Source organism: Ochlerotatus camptorhynchus, unplaced genomic scaffold, assembly GCF_037179485.1.
Source record: "Ochlerotatus camptorhynchus isolate MF236.1 unplaced genomic scaffold, CSIRO-AGI_Acam_v1.1 ptg000214l, whole genome shotgun sequence".
Lineage (NCBI taxonomy): Eukaryota > Metazoa > Arthropoda > Insecta > Diptera > Culicidae > Ochlerotatus > Ochlerotatus camptorhynchus.
The window spans coordinates 29,338-54,553 of NW_027040704.1; the positions used below are offsets into that span (position 1 = coordinate 29,338).

Consider the following 25,216-nt stretch of genomic DNA (forward strand, 5'->3'; position numbering starts at 1 on the left):
AATCGCCGCATCCTCCGACGGGGAGCGACCGGTTGCTGCTGCTGTTGATGCATTCCGGGCATATAGCTGCCGAACTGAACGGCGCCGCACCGATGACAAAACTGAAAAGAGAAAGAAGTAAATGTTTATTAAAATTAAGGAACTTTATAACAAAAAATTTTTTGACTCGCAAAAGAGTAGTTCCTTACGTTACTCATTTTTGCTGTTTTTGGTCAATAAGCAAACGGTGTTGAAGATAGCTTGGATGTCTTAGCAGCATTACATGCTAGCGATGTACATAGAATAGTTTAATTGACAAATCCAACTTAAACTCCTGCCCGCCATGTGGCAGGAATAGGCACTAAAGGTGATAAGTCGGTGACAGCCAATCCTCTGCCACTGTCATTGGTTCTTGAAGCCGCCACCTATGATGGTGGTGGCACTGTTATCGGCATGAGTTTAAGCTAAGTACATACGTACTGTGATGTGGCACATGCGGCAAACATATTTTGAGTATGCAGAATTCTTCTCTGGGATGTCCTTGATGCACCCACCATGGTCTTCATGTGCCCCAAGCACGATTTGTTGGTATTTTTTCAATAGTAATGTTCATACTATGGAAATCAGTAATATTGCTAATATCAATATATGACTATTGATCAACAACCCAGGGCTAACAGGGAAAAGTGAGTATGCAGAATTTTTCTCTGGGATGTCCTTGATGCACCCACCATGGTCTTCATGTGCCCCAAGCACGATTTGTTGGTATTTTTTCAATAGTAATGTTCATACTATGGAAATCAGTAATATTGCTAATATCAATATATGACTATTGATCAACAACCCAGGGCTAACAGGGAAAAGTGAGTATGCAGAATTCTTCTCTGGGATGTCCTTGATGCACTCACCATGGTCTTCATGTGCCCCAAGCACGATTTGTTGGTATTTTTTCAATAGTAATGTTCATACTATGGAAATCAGTAATATTGCTAATAACAATATATGACTATTGATCAACAACCCAGGGCTAACAGGGAAAAGTGAGTATGCAGAATTCTTCTCTGGGATGTCCTTGATGCACTCACTATGGTCTTCATGTGCCCCAAGCACGATTTGTTGGTATTTTTTCAATAGTAATGTTCATACTATGGAAATCAGTAATATTGCTAATATCAATATATGACTATTGATCAACAACCCAGGGCTAACAGGGAAAAGTGAGTATGCAGAATTCTTCTCTGGGATGTCCTTGATGCACCCACCATGGTCTTCATGTGCCCCAAGCACGATTTGTTGGTATTTTTTCAATAGTAATGTTCATACTATGGAAATCAGTAATATTGCTAATATCAATATATGACTATTGATCAACAACCCAGGGCTAACAGGGAAAAGTGAGTATGCAGAATTCTTCTCTGGGATGTCCTTGATGCACTCACCATGGTCTTCATGTGCCCCAAGCACGATTTGTTGGTATTTTTTCAATAGTAATGTTCATACTATGGAAATCAGTAATATTGCTAATATCAATATATGACTATTGATCAACAACCCAGGGCTAACAGGGAAAAGTGAGTATGCAGAATTCTTCTCTGGGATGTCCTTGATGCATCCACCATGGTCTTCATGTGCCCCAAGCACGATTTGTTGGTATTTTTTCAATAGTAATGTTCATACTATGGAAATCAGTAATATTGCTAATAGCAATATATGACTATTGATCAACAACCCAGGGCTAACAGGGAAAAGTGAGTATGCAGAATTCTTCTCTGGGATGTCCTTGATGCACTCACCATGGTCTTCATGTGCCCCAAGCACGATTTGTTGGTATTTTTTCAATAGTAATGTTCATACTATGGAAATCAGTAATATTGCTAATAGCAATATATGACTATTGATCAACAACCCAGGGCTAACAGGGAAAAGTGAGTATGCAGAATTCTTCTCTGGGATGTCCTTGATGCACTCACTATGGTCTTCATGTGCCCCAAGCACGATTTGTTGGTATTTTTTCAATAGTAATGTTCATACTATGGAAATCAGTAATATTGCTAATATCAATATATGACTATTGATCAACAACCCAGGGCTAACAGGGAAAAGTGAGTATGCAGAATTCTTCTCTGGGATGTCCTTGATGCACTCACCATGGTCTTCATGTGCCCCAAGCACGATTTGTTGGTATTTTTTCAATAGTAATGTTCATACTATGGAAATCAGTAATATTGCTAATATCAATATATGACTATTGATCAACAACCCAGGGCTAACAGGGAAAAGTGAGTATGCAGAATTCTTCTCTGGGCTGTCCTTGATGCACTCACTATGGTCTTCATGTGCCCCAAGCACGATTTGTTGGTATTTTTTCAATAGTAATGTTCATACTATGGAAATCAGTAATATTGCTAATATCAATATATGACTATTGATCAACAACCCAGGGCTAACAGGGAAAAGTGAGTATGCAGAATTCTTCTCTGGGATGTCCTTGATGCACCCACCATGGTCTTCATGTGCCCCAAGCACGATTTGTTGGTATTTTTTCAATAGTAATGTTCATACTATGGAAATCAGTAATATTGCTAATATCAATATATGACTATTGATCAACAACCCAGGGCTAACAGGGAAAAGTGAGTATGCAGAATTCTTCTCTGGGATGTCCTTGATGCACTCACCATGGTCTTCATGTGCCCCAAGCACGATTTGTTGGTATTTTTTCAATAGTAATGTTCATACTATGGAAATCAGTAATATTGCTAATATCAATATATGACTATTGATCAACAACCCAGGGCTAACAGGGAAAAGTGAGTATGCAGAATTCTTCTCTGGGATGTCCTTGATGCATCCACCATGGTCTTCATGTGCCCCAAGCACGATTTGTTGGTATTTTTTCAATAGTAATGTTCATACTATGGAAATCAGTAATATTGCTAATAGCAATATATGACTATTGATCAACAACCCAGGGCTAACAGGGAAAAGTGAGTATGCAGAATTCTTCTCTGGGATGTCCTTGATGCACTCACCATGGTCTTCATGTGCCCCAAGCACGATTTGTTGGTATTTTTTCAATAGTAATGTTCATACTATGGAAATCAGTAATATTGCTAATAGCAATATATGACTATTGATCAACAACCCAGGGCTAACAGGGAAAAGTGAGTATGCAGAATTCTTCTCTGGGATGTCCTTGATGCACTCACCATGGTCTTCATGTGCCCCAAGCACGATTTGTTGGTATTTTTTCAATAGTAATGTTCATACTATGGAAATCAGTAATATTGCTAATATCAATATATGACTATTGATCAACAACCCAGGGCTAACAGGGAAAAGTGAGTATGCAGAATTCTTCTCTGGGATGTCCTTGATGCATCCACCATGGTCTTCATGTGCCCCAAGCACGATTTGTTGGTATTTTTTCAATAGTAATGTTCATACTATGGAAATCAGTAATATTGCTAATAGCAATATATGACTATTGATCAACAACCCAGGGCTAACAGGGAAAAGTGAGTATGCAGAATTCTTCTCTGGGATGTCCTTGATGCACTCACCATGGTCTTCATGTGCCCCAAGCACGATTTGTTGGTATTTTTTCAATAGTAATGTTCATACTATGGAAATCAGTAATATTGCTAATAGCAATATATGACTATTGATCAACAACCCAGGGCTAACAGGGAAAAGTGAGTATGCAGAATTCTTCTCTGGGATGTCCTTGATGCACTCACCATGGTCTTCATGTGCCCCAAGCACGATTTGTTGGTATTTTTTCAATAGTAATGTTCATACTATGGAAATCAGTAATATTGCTAATAGCAATATATGACTATTGATCAACAACCCAGGGCTAACAGGGAAAAGTGAGTATGCAGAATTCTTCTCTGGGATGTCCTTGATGCACTCACTATGGTCTTCATGTGCCCCAAGCACGATTTGTTGGTATTTTTTCAATAGTAATGTTCATACTATGGAAATCAGTAATATTGCTAATATCAATATATGACTATTGATCAACAACCCAGGGCTAACAGGGAAAAGTGAGTATGCAGAATTCTTCTCTGGGATGTCCTTGATGCACCCACCATGGTCTTCATGTGCCCCAAGCACGATTTGTTGGTATTTTTTCAATAGTAATGTTCATACTATGGAAATCAGTAATATTGCTAATATCAATATATGACTATTGATCAACAACCCAGGGCTAACAGGGAAAAGTGAGTATGCAGAATTTTTCTCTGGGATGTCCTTGATGCACCCACCATGGTCTTCATGTGCCCCAAGCACGATTTGTTGGTATTTTTTCAATAGTAATGTTCATACTATGGAAATCAGTAATATTGCTAATATCAATATATGACTATTGATCAACAACCCAGGGCTAACAGGGAAAAGTGAGTATGCAGAATTCTTCTCTGGGATGTCCTTGATGCACTCACCATGGTCTTCATGTGCCCCAAGCACGATTTGTTGGTATTTTTTCAATAGTAATGTTCATACTATGGAAATCAGTAATATTGCTAATATCAATATATGACTATTGATCAACAACCCAGGGCTAACAGGGAAAAGTGAGTATGCAGAATTCTTCTCTGGGATGTCCTTGATGCACTCACCATGGTCTTCATGTGCCCCAAGCACGATTTGTTGGTATTTTTTCAATAGTAATGTTCATACTATGGAAATCAGTAATATTGCTAATATCAATATATGACTATTGATCAACAACCCAGGGCTAACAGGGAAAAGTGAGTATGCAGAATTCTTCTCTGGGATGTCCTTGATGCACCCACCATGGTCTTCATGTGCCCCAAGCACGATTTGTTGGTATTTTTTCAATAGTAATGTTCATACTATGGAAATCAGTAATATTGCTAATATCAATATATGACTATTGATCAACAACCCAGGGCTAACAGGGAAAAGTGAGTATGCAGAATTTTTCTCTGGGATGTCCTTGATGCATCCACCATGGTCTTCATGTGCCCCAAGCACGATTTGTTGGTATTTTTTCAATAGTAATGTTCATACTATGGAAATCAGTAATATTGCTAATAGCAATATATGACTATTGATCAACAACCCAGGGCTAACAGGGAAAAGTGAGTATGCAGAATTCTTCTCTGGGATGTCCTTGATGCACTCACCATGGTCTTCATGTGCCCCAAGCACGATTTGTTGGTATTTTTTCAATAGTAATGTTCATACTATGGAAATCAGTAATATTGCTAATAGCAATATATGACTATTGATCAACAACCCAGGGCTAACAGGGAAAAGTGAGTATGCAGAATTCTTCTCTGGGATGTCCTTGATGCACTCACCATGGTTTTCATGTGCCCCAAGCACGATTTGTTGGTATTTTTTCAATAGTAATGTTCATACTATGGAAATCAGTAATATTGCTAATATCAATATATGACTATTGATCAACAACCCAGGGCTAACAGGGAAAAGTGAGTATGCAGAATTCTTCTCTGGGATGTCCTTGATGCACTCACCATGGTCTTCATGTGCCCCAAGCACGATTTGTTGGTATTTTTTCAATAGTAATGTTCATACTATGGAAATCAGTAATATTGCTAATAGCAATATATGACTATTGATCAACAACCCAGGGCTAACAGGGAAAAGTGAGTATGCAGAATTCTTCTCTGGGATGTCCTTGATGCACTCACCATGGTCTTCATGTGCCCCAAGCACGATTTGTTGGTATTTTTTCAATAGTAATGTTCATACTATGGAAATCAGTAATATTGCTAATATCAATATATGACTATTGATCAACAACCCAGGGCTAACAGGGAAAAGTGAGTATGCAGAATTCTTCTCTGGGATGTCCTTGATGCACTCACCATGGTCTTCATGTGCCCCAAGCACGATTTGTTGGTATTTTTTCAATAGTAATGTTCATACTATGGAAATCAGTAATATTGCTAATAGCAATATATGACTATTGATCAACAACCCAGGGCTAACAGGGAAAAGTGAGTATGCAGAATTCTTCTCTGGGATGTCCTTGATGCACTCACCATGGTCTTCATGTGCCCCAAGCACGATTTGTTGGTATTTTTTCAATAGTAATGTTCATACTATGGAAATCAGTAATATTGCTAATAGCAATATATGACTATTGATCAACAACCCAGGGCTAACAGGGAAAAGTGAGTATGCAGAATTTTTCTCTGGGATGTCCTTGATGCATCCACCATGGTCTTCATGTGCCCCAAGCACGATTTGTTGGTATTTTTTCAATAGTAATGTTCATACTATGGAAATCAGTAATATTGCTAATAGCAATATATGACTATTGATCAACAACCCAGGGCTAACAGGGAAAAGTGAGTGCAGAATTCTTCTCTGGGATGTCCTTGATGCACTCACCATGGTCTTCATGTGCCCCAAGCACGATTTGTTGGTATTTTTTCAATAGTAATGTTCATACTATGGAAATCAGTAATATTGCTAATAGCAATATATGACTATTGATCAACAACCCAGGGCTAACAGGGAAAAGTGAGTATGCAGAATTTTTCTCTGGGATGTCCTTGATGCACCCACCATGGTCTTCATGTGCCCCAAGCACGATTTGTTGGTATTTTTTCAATAGTAATGTTCATACTATGGAAATCAGTAATATTGCTAATAGCAATATATGACTATTGATCAACAACCCAGGGCTAACAGGGAAAAGTGAGTATGCAGAATTTTTCTCTGGGATGTCCTTGATGCATCCACCATGGTCTTCATGTGCCCCAAGCACGATTTGTTGGTATTTTTTCAATAGTAATGTTCATACTATGGAAATCAGTAATATTGCTAATAGCAATATATGACTATTGATCAACAACCCAGGGCTAACAGGGAAAAGTGAGTGCAGAATTCTTCTCTGGGATGTCCTTGATGCACTCACCATGGTCTTCATGTGCCCCAAGCACGATTTGTTGGTATTTTTTCAATAGTAATGTTCATACTATGGAAATCAGTAATATTGCTAATAGCAATATATGACTATTGATCAACAACCCAGGGCTAACAGGGAAAAGTGAGTATGCAGAATTCTTCTCTGGGATGTCCTTGATGCACTCACCATGGTCTTCATGTGCCCCAAGCACGATTTGTTGGTATTTTTTCAATAGTAATGTTCATACTATGGAAATCAGTAATATTGCTAATAGCAATATATGACTATTGATCAACAACCCAGGGCTAACAGGGAAAAGTGAGTATGCAGAATTCTTCTCTGGGATGTCCTTGATGCACTCACCATGGTCTTCATGTGCCCCAAGCACGATTTGTTGGTATTTTTTCAATAGTAATGTTCATACTATGGAAATCAGTAATATTGCTAATATCAATATATGACTATTGATCAACAACCCAGGGCTAACAGGGAAAAGTGAGTATGCAGAATTCTTCTCTGGGATGTCCTTGATGCACTCACCATGGTCTTCATGTGCCCCAAGCACGATTTGTTGGTATTTTTTCAATAGTAATGTTCATACTATGGAAATCAGTAATATTGCTAATAGCAATATATGACTATTGATCAACAACCCAGGGCTAACAGGGAAAAGTGAGTATGCAGAATTCTTCTCTGGGATGTCCTTGATGCACTCACCATGGTCTTCATGTGCCCCAAGCACGATTTGTTGGTATTTTTTCAATAGTAATGTTCATACTATGGAAATCAGTAATATTGCTAATAGCAATATATGACTATTGATCAACAACCCAGGGCTAACAGGGAAAAGTGAGTATGCAGAATTTTTCTCTGGGATGTCCTTGATGCATCCACCATGGTCTTCATGTGCCCCAAGCACGATTTGTTGGTATTTTTTCAATAGTAATGTTCATACTATGGAAATCAGTAATATTGCTAATAGCAATATATGACTATTGATCAACAACCCAGGGCTAACAGGGAAAAGTGAGTATGCAGAATTCTTCTCTGGGATGTCCTTGATGCACTCACCATGGTCTTCATGTGCCCCAAGCACGATTTGTTGGTATTTTTTCAATAGTAATGTTCATACTATGGAAATCAGTAATATTGCTAATAGCAATATATGACTATTGATCAACAACCCAGGGCTAACAGGGAAAAGTGAGTATGCAGAATTCTTCTCTGGGATGTCCTTGATGCACTCACCATGGTTTTCATGTGCCCCAAGCACGATTTGTTGGTATTTTTTCAATAGTAATGTTCATACTATGGAAATCAGTAATATTGCTAATATCAATATATGACTATTGATCAACAACCCAGGGCTAACAGGGAAAAGTGAGTATGCAGAATTCTTCTCTGGGATGTCCTTGATGCACTCACCATGGTCTTCATGTGCCCCAAGCACGATTTGTTGGTATTTTTTCAATAGTAATGTTCATACTATGGAAATCAGTAATATTGCTAATAGCAATATATGACTATTGATCAACAACCCAGGGCTAACAGGGAAAAGTGAGTATGCAGAATTCTTCTCTGGGATGTCCTTGATGCACTCACCATGGTCTTCATGTGCCCCAAGCACGATTTGTTGGTATTTTTTCAATAGTAATGTTCATACTATGGAAATCAGTAATATTGCTAATATCAATATATGACTATTGATCAACAACCCAGGGCTAACAGGGAAAAGTGAGTATGCAGAATTCTTCTCTGGGATGTCCTTGATGCACTCACCATGGTCTTCATGTGCCCCAAGCACGATTTGTTGGTATTTTTTCAATAGTAATGTTCATACTATGGAAATCAGTAATATTGCTAATAGCAATATATGACTATTGATCAACAACCCAGGGCTAACAGGGAAAAGTGAGTATGCAGAATTCTTCTCTGGGATGTCCTTGATGCACTCACCATGGTCTTCATGTGCCCCAAGCACGATTTGTTGGTATTTTTTCAATAGTAATGTTCATACTATGGAAATCAGTAATATTGCTAATAGCAATATATGACTATTGATCAACAACCCAGGGCTAACAGGGAAAAGTGAGTATGCAGAATTTTTCTCTGGGATGTCCTTGATGCATCCACCATGGTCTTCATGTGCCCCAAGCACGATTTGTTGGTATTTTTTCAATAGTAATGTTCATACTATGGAAATCAGTAATATTGCTAATAGCAATATATGACTATTGATCAACAACCCAGGGCTAACAGGGAAAAGTGAGTGCAGAATTCTTCTCTGGGATGTCCTTGATGCACTCACCATGGTCTTCATGTGCCCCAAGCACGATTTGTTGGTATTTTTTCAATAGTAATGTTCATACTATGGAAATCAGTAATATTGCTAATAGCAATATATGACTATTGATCAACAACCCAGGGCTAACAGGGAAAAGTGAGTGCAGAATTCTTCTCTGGGATGTCCTTGATGCACTCACCATGGTCTTCATGTGCCCCAAGCACGATTTGTTGGTATTTTTTCAATAGTAATGTTCATACTATGGAAATCAGTAATATTGCTAATAGCAATATATGACTATTGATCAACAACCCAGGGCTAACAGGGAAAAGTGAGTGCAGAATTCTTCTCTGGGATGTCCTTGATGCACTCACCATGGTCTTCATGTGCCCCAAGCACGATTTGTTGGTATTTTTTCAATAGTAATGTTCATACTATGGAAATCAGTAATATTGCTAATATCAATATATGACTATTGATCAACAACCCAGGGCTAACAGGGAAAAGTGAGTATGCAGAATTCTTCTCTGGGATGTCCTTGATGCACTCACCATGGTCTTCATGTGCCCCAAGCACGATTTGTTGGTATTTTTTCAATAGTAATGTTCATACTATGGAAATCAGTAATATTGCTAATATCAATATATGACTATTGATCAACAACCCAGGGCTAACAGGGAAAAGTGAGTATGCAGAATTTTTCTCTGGGATGTCCTTGATGCACCCACCATGGTCTTCATGTGCCCCAAGCACGATTTGTTGGTATTTTTTCAATAGTAATGTTCATACTATGGAAATCAGTAATATTGCTAATATCAATATATGACTATTGATCAACAACCCAGGGCTAACAGGGAAAAGTGAGTATGCAGAATTCTTCTCTGGGATGTCCTTGATGCACTCACCATGGTCTTCATGTGCCCCAAGCACGATTTGTTGGTATTTTTTCAATAGTAATGTTCATACTATGGAAATCAGTAATATTGCTAATAGCAATATATGACTATTGATCAACAACCCAGGGCTAACAGGGAAAAGTGAGTATGCAGAATTCTTCTCTGGGATGTCCTTGATGCACTCACCATGGTCTTCATGTGCCCCAAGCACGATTTGTTGGTATTTTTTCAATAGTAATGTTCATACTATGGAAATCAGTAATATTGCTAATAGCAATATATGACTATTGATCAACAACCCAGGGCTAACAGGGAAAAGTGAGTATGCAGAATTCTTCTCTGGGATGTCCTTGATGCACTCACTATGGTCTTCATGTGCCCCAAGCACGATTTGTTGGTATTTTTTCAATAGTAATGTTCATACTATGGAAATCAGTAATATTGCTAATATCAATATATGACTATTGATCAACAACCCAGGGCTAACAGGGAAAAGTGAGTATGCAGAATTCTTCTCTGGGATGTCCTTGATGCACCCACCATGGTCTTCATGTGCCCCAAGCACGATTTGTTGGTATTTTTTCAATAGTAATGTTCATACTATGGAAATCAGTAATATTGCTAATATCAATATATGACTATTGATCAACAACCCAGGGCTAACAGGGAAAAGTGAGTATGCAGAATTTTTCTCTGGGATGTCCTTGATGCACTCACCATGGTCTTCATGTGCCCCAAGCACGATTTGTTGGTATTTTTTCAATAGTAATGTTCATACTATGGAAATCAGTAATATTGCTAATATCAATATATGACTATTGATCAACAACCCAGGGCTAACAGGGAAAAGTGAGTATGCAGAATTCTTCTCTGGGATGTCCTTGATGCACTCACCATGGTCTTCATGTGCCCCAAGCACGATTTGTTGGTATTTTTTCAATAGTAATGTTCATACTATGGAAATCAGTAATATTGCTAATATCAATATATGACTATTGATCAACAACCCAGGGCTAACAGGGAAAAGTGAGTATGCAGAATTCTTCTCTGGGATGTCCTTGATGCACTCACCATGGTCTTCATGTGCCCCAAGCACGATTTGTTGGTATTTTTTCAATAGTAATGTTCATACTATGGAAATCAGTAATATTGCTAATATCAATATATGACTATTGATCAACAACCCAGGGCTAACAGGGAAAAGTGAGTATGCAGAATTCTTCTCTGGGATGTCCTTGATGCACCCACCATGGTCTTCATGTGCCCCAAGCACGATTTGTTGGTATTTTTTCAATAGTAATGTTCATACTATGGAAATCAGTAATATTGCTAATATCAATATATGACTATTGATCAACAACCCAGGGCTAACAGGGAAAAGTGAGTATGCAGAATTTTTCTCTGGGATGTCCTTGATGCATCCACCATGGTCTTCATGTGCCCCAAGCACGATTTGTTGGTATTTTTTCAATAGTAATGTTCATACTATGGAAATCAGTAATATTGCTAATAGCAATATATGACTATTGATCAACAACCCAGGGCTAACAGGGAAAAGTGAGTATGCAGAATTCTTCTCTGGGATGTCCTTGATGCACTCACCATGGTCTTCATGTGCCCCAAGCACGATTTGTTGGTATTTTTTCAATAGTAATGTTCATACTATGGAAATCAGTAATATTGCTAATAGCAATATATGACTATTGATCAACAACCCAGGGCTAACAGGGAAAAGTGAGTATGCAGAATTCTTCTCTGGGATGTCCTTGATGCACTCACCATGGTTTTCATGTGCCCCAAGCACGATTTGTTGGTATTTTTTCAATAGTAATGTTCATACTATGGAAATCAGTAATATTGCTAATATCAATATATGACTATTGATCAACAACCCAGGGCTAACAGGGAAAAGTGAGTATGCAGAATTCTTCTCTGGGATGTCCTTGATGCACTCACCATGGTCTTCATGTGCCCCAAGCACGATTTGTTGGTATTTTTTCAATAGTAATGTTCATACTATGGAAATCAGTAATATTGCTAATAGCAATATATGACTATTGATCAACAACCCAGGGCTAACAGGGAAAAGTGAGTATGCAGAATTCTTCTCTGGGATGTCCTTGATGCACTCACCATGGTCTTCATGTGCCCCAAGCACGATTTGTTGGTATTTTTTCAATAGTAATGTTCATACTATGGAAATCAGTAATATTGCTAATATCAATATATGACTATTGATCAACAACCCAGGGCTAACAGGGAAAAGTGAGTATGCAGAATTCTTCTCTGGGATGTCCTTGATGCACTCACCATGGTCTTCATGTGCCCCAAGCACGATTTGTTGGTATTTTTTCAATAGTAATGTTCATACTATGGAAATCAGTAATATTGCTAATAGCAATATATGACTATTGATCAACAACCCAGGGCTAACAGGGAAAAGTGAGTATGCAGAATTCTTCTCTGGGATGTCCTTGATGCACTCACCATGGTCTTCATGTGCCCCAAGCACGATTTGTTGGTATTTTTTCAATAGTAATGTTCATACTATGGAAATCAGTAATATTGCTAATAGCAATATATGACTATTGATCAACAACCCAGGGCTAACAGGGAAAAGTGAGTATGCAGAATTTTTCTCTGGGATGTCCTTGATGCATCCACCATGGTCTTCATGTGCCCCAAGCACGATTTGTTGGTATTTTTTCAATAGTAATGTTCATACTATGGAAATCAGTAATATTGCTAATAGCAATATATGACTATTGATCAACAACCCAGGGCTAACAGGGAAAAGTGAGTGCAGAATTCTTCTCTGGGATGTCCTTGATGCACTCACCATGGTCTTCATGTGCCCCAAGCACGATTTGTTGGTATTTTTTCAATAGTAATGTTCATACTATGGAAATCAGTAATATTGCTAATAGCAATATATGACTATTGATCAACAACCCAGGGCTAACAGGGAAAAGTGAGTGCAGAATTCTTCTCTGGGATGTCCTTGATGCACTCACCATGGTCTTCATGTGCCCCAAGCACGATTTGTTGGTATTTTTTCAATAGTAATGTTCATACTATGGAAATCAGTAATATTGCTAATATCAATATATGACTATTGATCAACAACCCAGGGCTAACAGGGAAAAGTGAGTATGCAGAATTCTTCTCTGGGATGTCCTCGATGCACTCACCATGGTCTTCATGTACCCCGAGGAATGAGACTTGATAAAACGTGCATGTAAAACCTCCTCCTTCTTAACAACCTCACCTCCTCCCCCCTTAACAATAACCCGAAAAAGACATGGACTTTGACAATCATTTTTTTCCGGGAAATAAACAAAGACATATTCGATGATATTATGTTGATGGATTACACACCACTCACTGTAAAAGTAGTAGTAGTAAAATTTCGTTTATTTCTGTTGATTATGGTGTATACATTGATTTTACATTTCAATTGATTAGTCTATCTGGCTCTTCATCTTTGTTCATTGGATATTCTAATTTAGTATTTGCGTATTTCATCTAGTTGACAGAATACCCCTTGGGAGGTGTCTTGTTTTAATTGAAAAATTTGATAACGAGTCTAACTTAACTAACGTACCAGATCACGTATGATCTGAAGATCTGATCTCAGACAGGTGTCTCTGAACCTTTCCAAGGAGACCGTTCGTCGCTCTTCGAGAGGCTGAAGGCCAGCCAGGCGGTGTACCTAAGAATTTCGGGTTCTGGACTGTTTAGGATCATCCCAAGCATCTTGTTCTGGAGTTTTTATGTGTTCCACACTAGGGGCAAGTCAGCTGTACCAACAATCAATACGAAACTAACGATTTTAAATTGGCTCACCACTTTAGTAGCCTATTGGTCCCAAGCAAACGATTAACGTACCCTATTCTAGTTGAAATTCTATTACTACACTATGTTTGTTTTGATTCGCTATGAAAGTTTGACAGATAACATCAGGGGTGTGTGGATTCATGCAGAACATGCAGGGGTGAGTGAAATAGCTTGGGACTGCTTGGGACCGTTGTTCTGGTACTGAGTGAGCCAAAAATAATAATGATTTTCTTCGGGACCCAGTGGTCTTAGAGTTACCTCTATGGCTGTACTCTGAGCTAATATATTAACATTGAGTAACTGTGAGTTACTCGTAGCTACTCAAAAAATAACAAAGTAGCCTTTATTTAACTTTTTTCAATCTGTCGTATTTACAAACAAAATAACGTCAGCCATCATTAACAGTTTTGTTTAGGATTTAGATTAAGATTTCCTTATTAAAGAGACTTTCAGCTGTAGTTTTGCTTAGTAAGTTATTTTTCTCTTAAAAAAACTTTCTTTTTTAAGATACTTTACAAACTGAAAACGTTTCTCTATATTCCAACATCGATCATATGAAACCTAACAACTTATATGGATTTACAGGAATGATTAGGGAATGATTGCATAGTTCGTCATCCTATTATTTGAACATTCGGTAGTAACGACAAGGATGGTGTTTTAACTAATACTCTGCGCTTGTTAAGTTTTACCCTGATTAAAACCCGTTTAATTATTCCCAGATCATCAAGAGCTATTCCTGGTTTGTTTTCATTACGTGTTTGGTAGAATATTCGTAGTATGCTTTCAATTTACAAAGAGTTATTGGCAATGATTTTTCACTTCCACTGCGATATCTGGAATAATTATATGGTAGAAGCGACTTGTTCCTTAGTAATGGCTGACCAAAGTAATTAAAGTCATTCAAAATGCAGGGAATGCAACTGATACGCTAGAATATAAGAAAAGAAGCTTACAAAATTGTTTTGAACTTACACCGGTGTAACATATGTGACACATAACTCGATCAAAATTTTTCTCTCGTTGACTGAGTTGCTGCGATATATATTGACATGTTGACAACGATATTCATCATTGAGCAGCGCGAGTAACTCAGAGCTACTCAAAATTTGCTAAAAAATTACTCATGATTTAAAGCTGTCTGGCCCCTAGGTTCCACACATTAATTGTTGCAACGTGATCAACAAATCAATATCCATGTGTCGTCCACACACGTAATATATGTACATATAAAAACCACAAAACCATGCGTGACCACACATACTATTCATTTGCGTATAAGTATCATGTGTACTTCTGAGTGGATTCTGTTTATGTGTGGTCAAATGAAAATCATGTGGAATTTCACATTAATATATTTGTCAAGAAAAATGTTTAAATTGTTTAGAGTGAACCATAACCGAAACATTGAAATACTTGAAAATTTTAAGATAAAGTTCTCCGTCATACTGCGGTCGTGTCTTGGACACAACCCTTTAATTTTTTTATTTATAATCATGCAAATAAATGGATCAATTTAGATGCTTAAGTTTTGAACCCACCGCAGCATGCTTTTGACATCATGCTGTATATGGACGATCAAATGTAAAATACTGTGTCAAAACTTCAGCATTTTCATTGATCCATTACGTATACTTCTTCGCCCATCATACGCTGTCCTTTTCGCAGAACGAGCCGTGCATCGAATGCGCGAGCATCTTGCATGCAAGTAAACAATATTTAGTTTATCACGGGAGCCCCTCTCATTTTCTACGTCCTATTGCTCGCGCGGTCCGGCTGTTTGCGCATTTAACTTGGCTTAAGTACTCCATGAAAAGTTGCCACTAGTGACAAATGACCGTGAAAAAAAACAAGCATAATACGACTGAGAGAGAAACAAGAAAACGATCCTCAACGGAATGTAAACGTACAATGACGAGCAATAATTATTATTCATTTTTCTATAACCAATTGTAGAAAATAACTAAATTATGTGTTCCTAGTGATACTGTAATAGTGCCTTATTCAAGTTGTGTATTTACATATTTACAAATGACTTTGAGTCCTAATTAAAGTCCTTGAAATCAATTTTGCTTTACTGCGTCGTTCGTTTACCTTTCGTTCCGTGTCATTGATCTATGAGCGTTTTCTTGCTGTTTAGAGCAGCGCCCAAAGTAACGATTTTGTTAGAACGACAGCCTGGTCATCGTCTGGCCCTACAGACTCGCACTGACTTCCAGAGTACTCTCCCTTCTCTGCGCACCTTGGTGAGCTCCGGGCATGTGTGGGTAAGCTGGCTGTCGATTTCTCGGGTGATAATCTTACTTTTTGCGTAGCTCCTAACAAAGCTCATTACAAACAAAAAACAAAACTTATCCAATACAGAACTTAAAGCTTTTTTTTTTTCTTTCATTTTAGGTTTGAAGCAGTTCTGCAGGAATTTCATCGAGGAGCAAGGCTAATGTTGCTTGTACTATTAAAACCTGATTTTGAAAACAACATCACCTGCATCACTCGGGTATCCAAACCTAAGTTTGTATTTCTCGGAAAAAAAATTCATAGTAACTGTGCCATAGGTAGCGACAGACATAGCTTTAGAAACAGCTTTGATTATTTCTTTTGAAGGTCACTAGCATGGAACACGCCTAAGAAGTTTCCATGCATATCTTCAAGTTCATAACATGAAGACCCGATTTTTCCGATCACTTTGGCTGGCGAATATGGATCTGCCAATTTTGCCGAAAATTGCTTAGGTTTACTCGACTGGAAGATTTTTTTTTTAAATAATATCTCCCCTATTTTAAAGTCTGTATTCATTTTGTTTGAGCGAAGGTTATAATGTTTCGCGTACTTATCATATACTTTTTTGCATTATGTGACACTACCCCGAATGTCACTACCCCGAACGCCATAACCCCGAACGGTACACTACCCCGAACACCGTTACCCCGAATAGTACACTACCCCGGGCCATTACCCCGAATGGCCACTACCCCGAAATTAAGTCAAATGGAAGAACAGCAAGGGATCAATAGAAGGGTAAATTTTTGAGAAGGAAATTTCCTTTTCTAATTTATACTGAATACAAATGATAGGATTCTATAACATTCCCCAGAAAAGCATTCCCCAGAATGCACCATTCCTCAGAAAAGCATTTCCCAGAATGAACCATTCCCCAGAAAACCATTCCCCAGAATGTACCGATCCCCAGAAAAGTATGCCATGTATTAAATTGACTATTTTTGTTTATTATAGTCACTCATGGAATCTTCTTTCGCGTATATAAAAATAATAGAAAAACTTCAATGGCTCAAGGGGGTTTCCCATCTTTGAAAATATAACACTAGGAAATAATAGGAATATTCCCTTCTTTTAATATACAAAAGAGAACATAATCAATTCGTTAAATATATGATAAAGAAGGGAATATTCCCTTCTTTGAAAATATAACAAAAGGAAATAATTAATTCTTTGGATATGCGATAAAGAAGGGAATATTCCCTTATTTGAATATATAAAAAAAGAACATAATTAATTCGTTAAATATATGATAAAACAGGGAATATTCACTTCTTTGAAAATATAACAAAAGGAAATAATTAATTATTGGATAAACGATAAAGAAGGGAATATTCCTTTCTTTGAATATATAAAAGAGAAAATAATTAATTCTTTTGATGTATGATAAAGAAGGGAATATTCCCTTCTTTTAATATATAAGGAAAATATGTAATCAATAGCTTTTGGCAAGAAATTCGGGGTAATGACCATTTGGGATAATAACGTGTGGAATAATGTTATAAATTTGTAATCGATAGTTCAACGTTCCATGCACCGATTTTTCAATCCATAACGAGAAATTCTTCAACTCAGGTCGAACAATTCTTTGATAAGGTTTAACAGTTTCCGACTGGTTGAATTGGATTGCATATTAGACCCTTTGACTTTTTAAATGGTGAACGAAGTGCTCGAAAACTTGAAGGTTGTCATTTTCTAAAGAGCTTTAAAATGGTTTGGAATTGATAAATACATAGTTCCATAAAAGTAAACTTAGTGTATCATCAATTTAGTAAAGTGAAACTAATCAGAGAGTTTAATCATGAAAAATATATTAAACAAATGTGTAAAATTTATCGAGAAAATTTGTGTTCGAATCACTCAGTTTTACAAATTCGTTTCTGTGCTCAATCTTTATTCACCACAATACCGTAGCACAACGGGGACATATGCACTATGGCAGGTAAGTTTCTTGAGGTTTTTGTTCTCCTTTTAGCCTTCGCGGGGGCTCACAGCACAAGTAAGTATCTTACGATAATCTTAGTTTATTTATTTATCACTTCACTAACTTCAAATATAACTACTAACTTTATTTCTAATTACTACAAATAATTCAAATTCAATTTTTATGACTTCTCTACTGGTTCACTAGCGGGTACACTTGATGACAATGATGATGATGGGCGTCGTGTTGTCACTTTTACTGATCCTCGAAACAATCTTGGTTCGGCTTTTATATCAGGTCGTCTTCTGTTTGGTTCGCCGGAAGAGTTGAATCGCAAAATCCCGAAGGGAGCCATTGTCGATGAACGAGATGGTTGGTGCTAACATGCCGCAAATATTCACACCTAGGTGACGTGACGATGCTATTTTCGTGATGCGAACATCCTGGCCCCTTCAGAAATCACATTTCTGATAGTCGAATACTCGGTCGAATCGATTTGCTCACGTTCGTATTGTGGTTCCCATTGAAGATGTGTGGCAGCTGTCATCGGTCGGCTCTTCTCGTCTTGATCATTCTCGGAGATGACGACAATGACATCGATGATCATCAGCAGGAGTAGAATGTAAACATGCAAAGGAAGACCCGGTAGAGGGTTTCGTAAATCTTATAAATTTGGACAGGTTCTTACCTTGTCCCTTAATTCAAAGGGCCTTGTATTTCATTTTAGGTGATCCGGACGGCTACTATCAACAGGAACGAGGAATGGGCCAGCATATTGTTGCAAACGGTGAAGTTTAAGGACTCAAAGTTGGATAGTTGATGTTGCACTTGGACGACGAGTTCATTGTTGTGTTGATTTGGTCGCTGCTTTTGCTGGTGGATCGATGGTTATATCTTCTGTAGGTGGAATTGGCAGGATGCAAATTTTTGCTACGGGACGAGTAAAGCGACCGGTTGGTGTCTGAACGATCACTACCCGTGTGATGCCATCAGAACCCGGATGAACGTCGACGATTCTGCCCATCGGCCACGACATTGGAGCCGAATTTTCATCCTTGAGGAGAACCAGTTGATTTTGCTTGATGGTGATCGGTGGACTGCACCATTTCGAACGGGATTGAAGTGTAGCCAAATATTCGGATTGCCATCGTTTCCAAACCAGTTGAAAAATCTTCTGTGTTTGCTCCCATTGTCGCAGACGGTTTAGCGGAACTTCGGTGACGTCGGTGTCAGGAATAGCCTTGAGCACTGATCCAACGAGGAAATGACCAGGCGTCAGTGGCTCGAAATCGGACGGATCTTCGCTGAGTGGAACGATGGGACGAGAATTCAGGCAAGATTCGATTTGAACTAATAGCGTCTCCATTTCATCATGTGCCAGAGTTCGAGTGCCGAGTACACGGATAAAATGCTTCTGTGCAGAACGAATCGCAGCTTCCCAAAGTCCACCGAAGTGTGAAGCCTTTGGTGGATTAAAATGCCAACGGATTCCTGTACTGGTGCATTCTTGTGCGACGGCCTGACGATACTCCTTACTGCGGACCAATTTTCGCAGCTCGTTGGCAGCTCCGACAAAGTTGCGACCGTTGTCACTGTAGATATCGCTGCACAGACCTCGGCGAGATACGAAGCGACGTAGTGCTTGAAGAAATTTAGCCGTACTCAAGTCGACGACCAGCTCAATATGTACGGAGCGTGTTGAAAAGCAAACGAACACTGCCACGTAGGCCTTTTGGGGTGCTGCCCGACGGTGTATGGGTTGCAGCGAGATGGGTCCCCAATAATCAATACCGGTCACGGAGAACGGTCGAGATGCTGTGACGCGTGGCGACGGTAGTTCAGCCATGAACTGTTCCAGAAGTTGCGGACGTGCCCTAGAGCAAGTGACACAGTTGCGGTAAATGAATCTGGCAAGACTTCTGGCCCCTATGATCCAGTACCGCAGACGCAAAATGGCAATGATGAGTTGTGGAGCAGCGTGTAGGTGTTTTTCGTGGCATGAACGAACCAATAGCTTTGAGAGAGGGTGAGAAGCTGGAATGATGATCTGGTGCTTGCTATCGTAAGGCTGTGGCGCTTGCACAAGACGGCCACCAATGCGAATAAGCCGATCGTCCGACACAAACGGATGAAACCAGCGCAAGCGGGACTTCACTGAAACGTGCATGAATTTCTCGAGATCTTTCCACTCCTCAATGAAGGTTTGTTGCTGAACCAATCGAATAAGAGTAGCCTCTGCTGCTTTTTTCTCATCCGATGTGACGTAAGTTGAATGGTTGCTTGCTGCGTTTTGGCGACAATTGTGGATGAATCGACGACAGTAAGCGGTTACTCTGAGCAAACGGTCGTAGTCGGAGAACTTTGTTGAGAGTTGATCGACGAATGTTGGTTCAGAGGATGCTGTGCATACAGTTTTCGGCTGTTTACCTGCTTCTGCTAGTGCTTCGGTGTTGGGTGCGATTTCATGCTGCTTGATCGGCCAAGACGTTTGAGCGAGTTGCAGCCATTTCGGCCCGTGCCACCAGAGTTGATTGTCCAAAATATCTTCTGCTGCAATTCCTCGTGATAGGAGATCTGCGGGATTCTCTTGCCCAGCGACGTGATGCCAGGAACAATTTTGCGTAGCTTGCTGAATTTTAGACACGCGATTCGCGACGAAGGTGGTCCATGTTGACGGCGTAGCATTCAGCCAGCTGAGAACCGTCGTCGAATCAACCCAGAAGAATGTTGCACCGGGTAGTTTGAGTGATTTCATGACCTTTTGATAGAGCTGGGCTGCAAGAAGTGCCCCACATAGTTCTAACCGAAGAATGCTTTGCTGCTGGAGTGGTGCTACTTTAGACTTGGCTGTGAGAAGGGCTACCTTGAACGATCCAGAATTGTCTGCCGATCGGATGTAGCAGCACGTGCCGTATGCGTGCTGAGAAGCGTCCGAGAAGAAATGGTATTGAACGAATGCTGGTTTTGCTGAGAGGATATAGCGCGTGATCCGTAGGTCATTGAGAAGCGGTAATTGCGATGTATAATTATGCCAACGTTCCTTCATTGGCATTGGAAGCTCTTCGTCCCAGCTCCACCTTCTTCCGCTGTCATCCTTCAACGTCCAGAGGGCTTGCATAAAAATTTTAGCGGAGATAACGACTGGACCTAGTAAACCGAGGGGATCAAAGAGGCGAGCGATTTGTGATAATGCTTTTCGCTTAGTTAGTGAAGCATCAAATGTGTCAGCTGGCAGTTCAATACGGTACTTCAGCTGATCTGACGCAGGTTCCCAATGAAGACCTAACGACTTGATGGATTGGTTATGATCCAGTTCAATGGAGGTCTTTAGTGCTCGATTTTCTGGAGCGATACCTTCCAGAACAGCTTCTTCGTTAGATGCCCACTTTCGAAGTTCAAACCCGCCTTTGGCCAGGAGTGCTTCTAGCTGCTGACGGAGCTTAGTTGCTTCTTCGACGTTGCGTGCGCCCGAGTAAAGATCGTCCACGTAGAAGTCCTTACGTAAGACTTCGGCTGCCTCTGGAAAACTGTCCTGTTCGTCATCTGCAAGTTGCAGGAGGACACGAGTAGCGAGAAAGGGTGCGCTTGCAGTGCCATAAGTTACAGTTAGCAGCTCATAAGTACCCAGAGGTAGCTCCGATGATGTCGTCCAAACAATTCGTAGAAGCGGAGTGTCACGTTCGTCTACGAGTACTTGTCGGTACATCTGCTTGGCGTCAGCGATGACCATTATTCGACGGATCCGGGAGCGCATGATGATTGACCGAATCTCTTGCTGCACGGTTGGGCCTACCATAAGTGCGTCGTTGAGCGATGGTCCCTCCGGAGTCTTGCATGATGCGTCGAAGACCACTCACAGTTTCGTCGTAGTGCTCTCTTCTCTAACTACAGCGTGGTGAGGCATATGATAGCATGGAGATGGAGGCGACTGGTAGTCAAACACCTGCTTCATGTGGCCCAAAGCAAGGTATTCGTCCATGAAGTCACGGTATTGCTGTGCTATGCCTGGGTTACGAACAAGTCGACCTTCCAGCATTCGAAAACGACGGACGGCAGTAGAACGGTTGTCGCCAAGTTGTTCGATGACGTTTTCCTTCACGGGTAAGCGAACAATGTACCTTCCCTCAGAGTTGCGCTTCACGGTGTGTCGAAAGTGTTCTTCGCAAGCGGCTTCTTCGACGGAATGGTTTGGAGTGCTTTTGTCTTCTTCGATTGACCAAAACTTTTCGATGAGCTTATGTAAATCGGTGATCGTTGCAACATTGGCGATGATTGGAGGCCTCGAAGTGCCGTGCGAAGTCTTTCCAGACACTATCCAGCCAAGGACTGAGTTGACCAAGGTCGGAAGGGATTCACCAAGCTGAATGCGACCTGAAACTTTAAAGAGCTCAAAGAATACTTCTGCGCCAATGATAATATCCACTGGATTTAATTCGTAGAACAATGGGTCGGCTAGCTGAACACCGGGAGGAATGGTCCAAGAAGAAGTGTCTACTTGAACAGAGGGCAAATCGATGGTGACTTTGGGCAGAACAAGGAACTCAGCAGAGGTGGAGTAGTCACAAACCCTTGATTGAATCGAAGCGACGATCTTGTACCGTGCGTACGTTGATGATTGCCCAATGCCACTGATCGGAACGGATATTTTTGTGCGCTGAGATTTGATGACTTGCGAGAGTGATTCGGTAATGAAGCAACATTCACTACCGGAATCGAGAAGCGCTCTGGCAACATGTTCAGTGCCGTTGTCGTCCACTAATTTAACGACTGCGGTAGCCAAAAGTACGCCCTTTCGTGCTTGACCGGTGCTTGCATGGCTTGAAGGTGCGGTGACGGTAGCGGATACAGATGCTTTCGGCTGTTCGAGTTTCGCAGAGGATGCTGTAGCTGTTGATTGAGGACTTGGTTGCCTGGAGCTTACAGAGGCAGAATTCATCCCGGAGCAGAGCTGTGTGTGGTGACGACCTCGACACTTTCGGCAGGAACTGGATGACGAACAGTCTCGAGCTTGGTGACCCGTGCGCAGGCAGTTACGGCATAGTTGATGGCGGCGAACTTCCTTTTCCTTCGCTTCGACGTCGAGTTTTGAGAACAGCTGGCACATATAGAGTGGGTGATGATCAGAACACACGACGCATTTCCGACCAGCTTGAACTTGACTGGCCCCATGACTAGCAACGACACGTTGACTGGATCTTTTCATCTGTTGAGTGGATGCTGGAGTATCGACAGCTTTTCCCTGGATCGTTTGCAGAACATTCACTCTTCGCTGGATAAAGGAGGTCAGATCCTTGAACGTCACGTCTGGTTTAGTTGAAGATAATTCCTCCCAGTCCCTTCGAGTTGTGGGATCTAGGCGGACGCTGAGCATACGGATCAGAATGGAGTCCCAAAACTCGGTTCTCTCACCGAGCTGCTTCAACACCTTCACATTGGCTTCGAAGTTCTCTACCAGCAGATGTAAATCGGCCGCAGATTCGCGTTTCAGGGTACCGACTTCGAAAAGAGCGTCGAGGTACGATTGTTTCAGACGCGAAGGGTTTTGATAATGCTCAACCAGCAGATTCCAGGCCACGTGGTAGTTATTGGCACTGATGGTAATCGTTTGAACCAGTTTTAAGGCCTCTCCAGCCAGAGAGGAACGAAGGTAGTAAAACTTCTGGATGTTAGATAATTCGACAGAAGAGTGAACCAGAGAGACATACAGATCATGGAAATTCAACCAGGTGTCGATGTTTCCACTAAACGTAGGAAGTTTTATGTCGGGTAAGCGTACATGCGACGATGAACCATGGACTTGTGAGCTTGAAGAAGAAGACGTAGTCATGGACGTCGATAGCGGAGATTTATTTTTGGATAGCAGAAGACCTTTCACCCGGTAGTAGGCAGTTTCAAAGTCGACCCGTTCTTTAAGCTGCTCGTCGATCGTCTCATCGACGGATTCAAGCTCTGATTGAGTGCTCTGAAAGTCGGTGCACACCTTGTCGAGGTTCTCAAGGCGTACCGGTATCTCGAAGGCATCCCTTTCTTCCTGGTAATTGTTAACGAACGTCTTGATCAGGTTGAATGAGACGGTTAGGCTCTTCAGCTTGGTCTTCAATCCCTTGATGCGACGTTCCGTTGACATGATGAACGGCGACAGTGGTCTACAAAGCGAAAGACCGCGCAGATCACACGAGAAAGAGTAGAGGAAATAGGAAATCTAATTACCTTTGAAAAGGCAAAATGTGCCTTGTATAGCTATTCAATTAGCGAAAGTGATGGCGGATTCCAAAGCTACTTCGCGATTGTTCCACGGACTATGATGGCGGACCGTGCGCTAGGTGGCTTGTAGTAGCGATGGCGGTTGTCTCACAATGGACAGTTACCGGAACGGACGGAGTTCGACGGTCGTAATCCGGCTCGAAGGACCATATGTTCGAATCACTCAGTTTTACAAATTCGTTTCTGTGCTCAATCTCTATTCACCACAATACCGTAGCACAACGGTGACATATGCACTATGGCAGGTAAGTTTCTTGAGGTTTTTGTTCTCCTTTTAGCCTTCGCGGGGGCTCACAGCACAAGTAAGTATCTTACGATAATCTTAGTTTATTTATTTATCACTTCACTAACTTCAAATATAACTACTAACTTTATTTCTAATTACTACAAATAATTCAAATTCAATTTTTATGACTTCTCTACTGGTTCACTAGCGGGTACACTTGATGACAATGATGATGATGGGCGTCGTGTTGTCACTTTTACTGATCCTCGAAACAATCTTGGTTCGGCTTTTATATCAGGTCGTCTTCTGTTTGGTTCGCCGGAAGAGTTGAATCGCAAAATCCCGAAGGGAGCCATTGTCGATGAACGAGATGGTTGGTGCTAACATGCCGCAAATATTCACACCTAGGTGACGTGACGATGCTATTTTCGTGATGCGAACAATTTGTATTCAGAAGATGTATTATTCAGTATGCAAGATACTTGCGGACCTGTATATTTATGGACGCTTTACATTAGAAAAATCATTGTGCCTAAAACTCTGAAATATTCGGAAAGGATTAAGCTTACTACGTTTTTCTACGTCAATGGATGGAGAGATCCATATTCAGGGCCTT

At 40.4% G+C, this 25,216-nt stretch overlaps 2 protein-coding genes across 2 annotated transcripts; both read right to left on the reverse strand.

Annotated features, from left to right (window-relative positions):
* Positions 1–15,731: 15,731 nt before the first annotated feature.
* On the reverse strand, positions 15,732–21,114 carry LOC135703508 (uncharacterized). Its single transcript, XM_065224736.1, has 2 exons — positions 17,657–21,114; positions 15,732–17,030 (listed from the first exon to the last, which is right to left on the reverse strand). Exon 1 carries the CDS (start codon positions 20,863–20,865, stop codon positions 18,952–18,954), a length of 1,914 nt encoding a protein of 637 aa, XP_065080808.1. The 5' UTR covers positions 20,866–21,114; the 3' UTR covers positions 15,732–17,030; positions 17,657–18,951.
* An 849-nt stretch (positions 21,115–21,963) lies between these two features.
* LOC135703510 (uncharacterized) lies at positions 21,964–24,237 on the reverse strand. Its single transcript, XM_065224739.1, has one exon. The coding sequence runs from the start codon at positions 24,235–24,237 to the stop codon at positions 21,964–21,966; it is 2,274 nt and encodes a 757-aa protein (XP_065080811.1).
* Between the last annotated feature and the right edge of the window lie 979 nt (positions 24,238–25,216).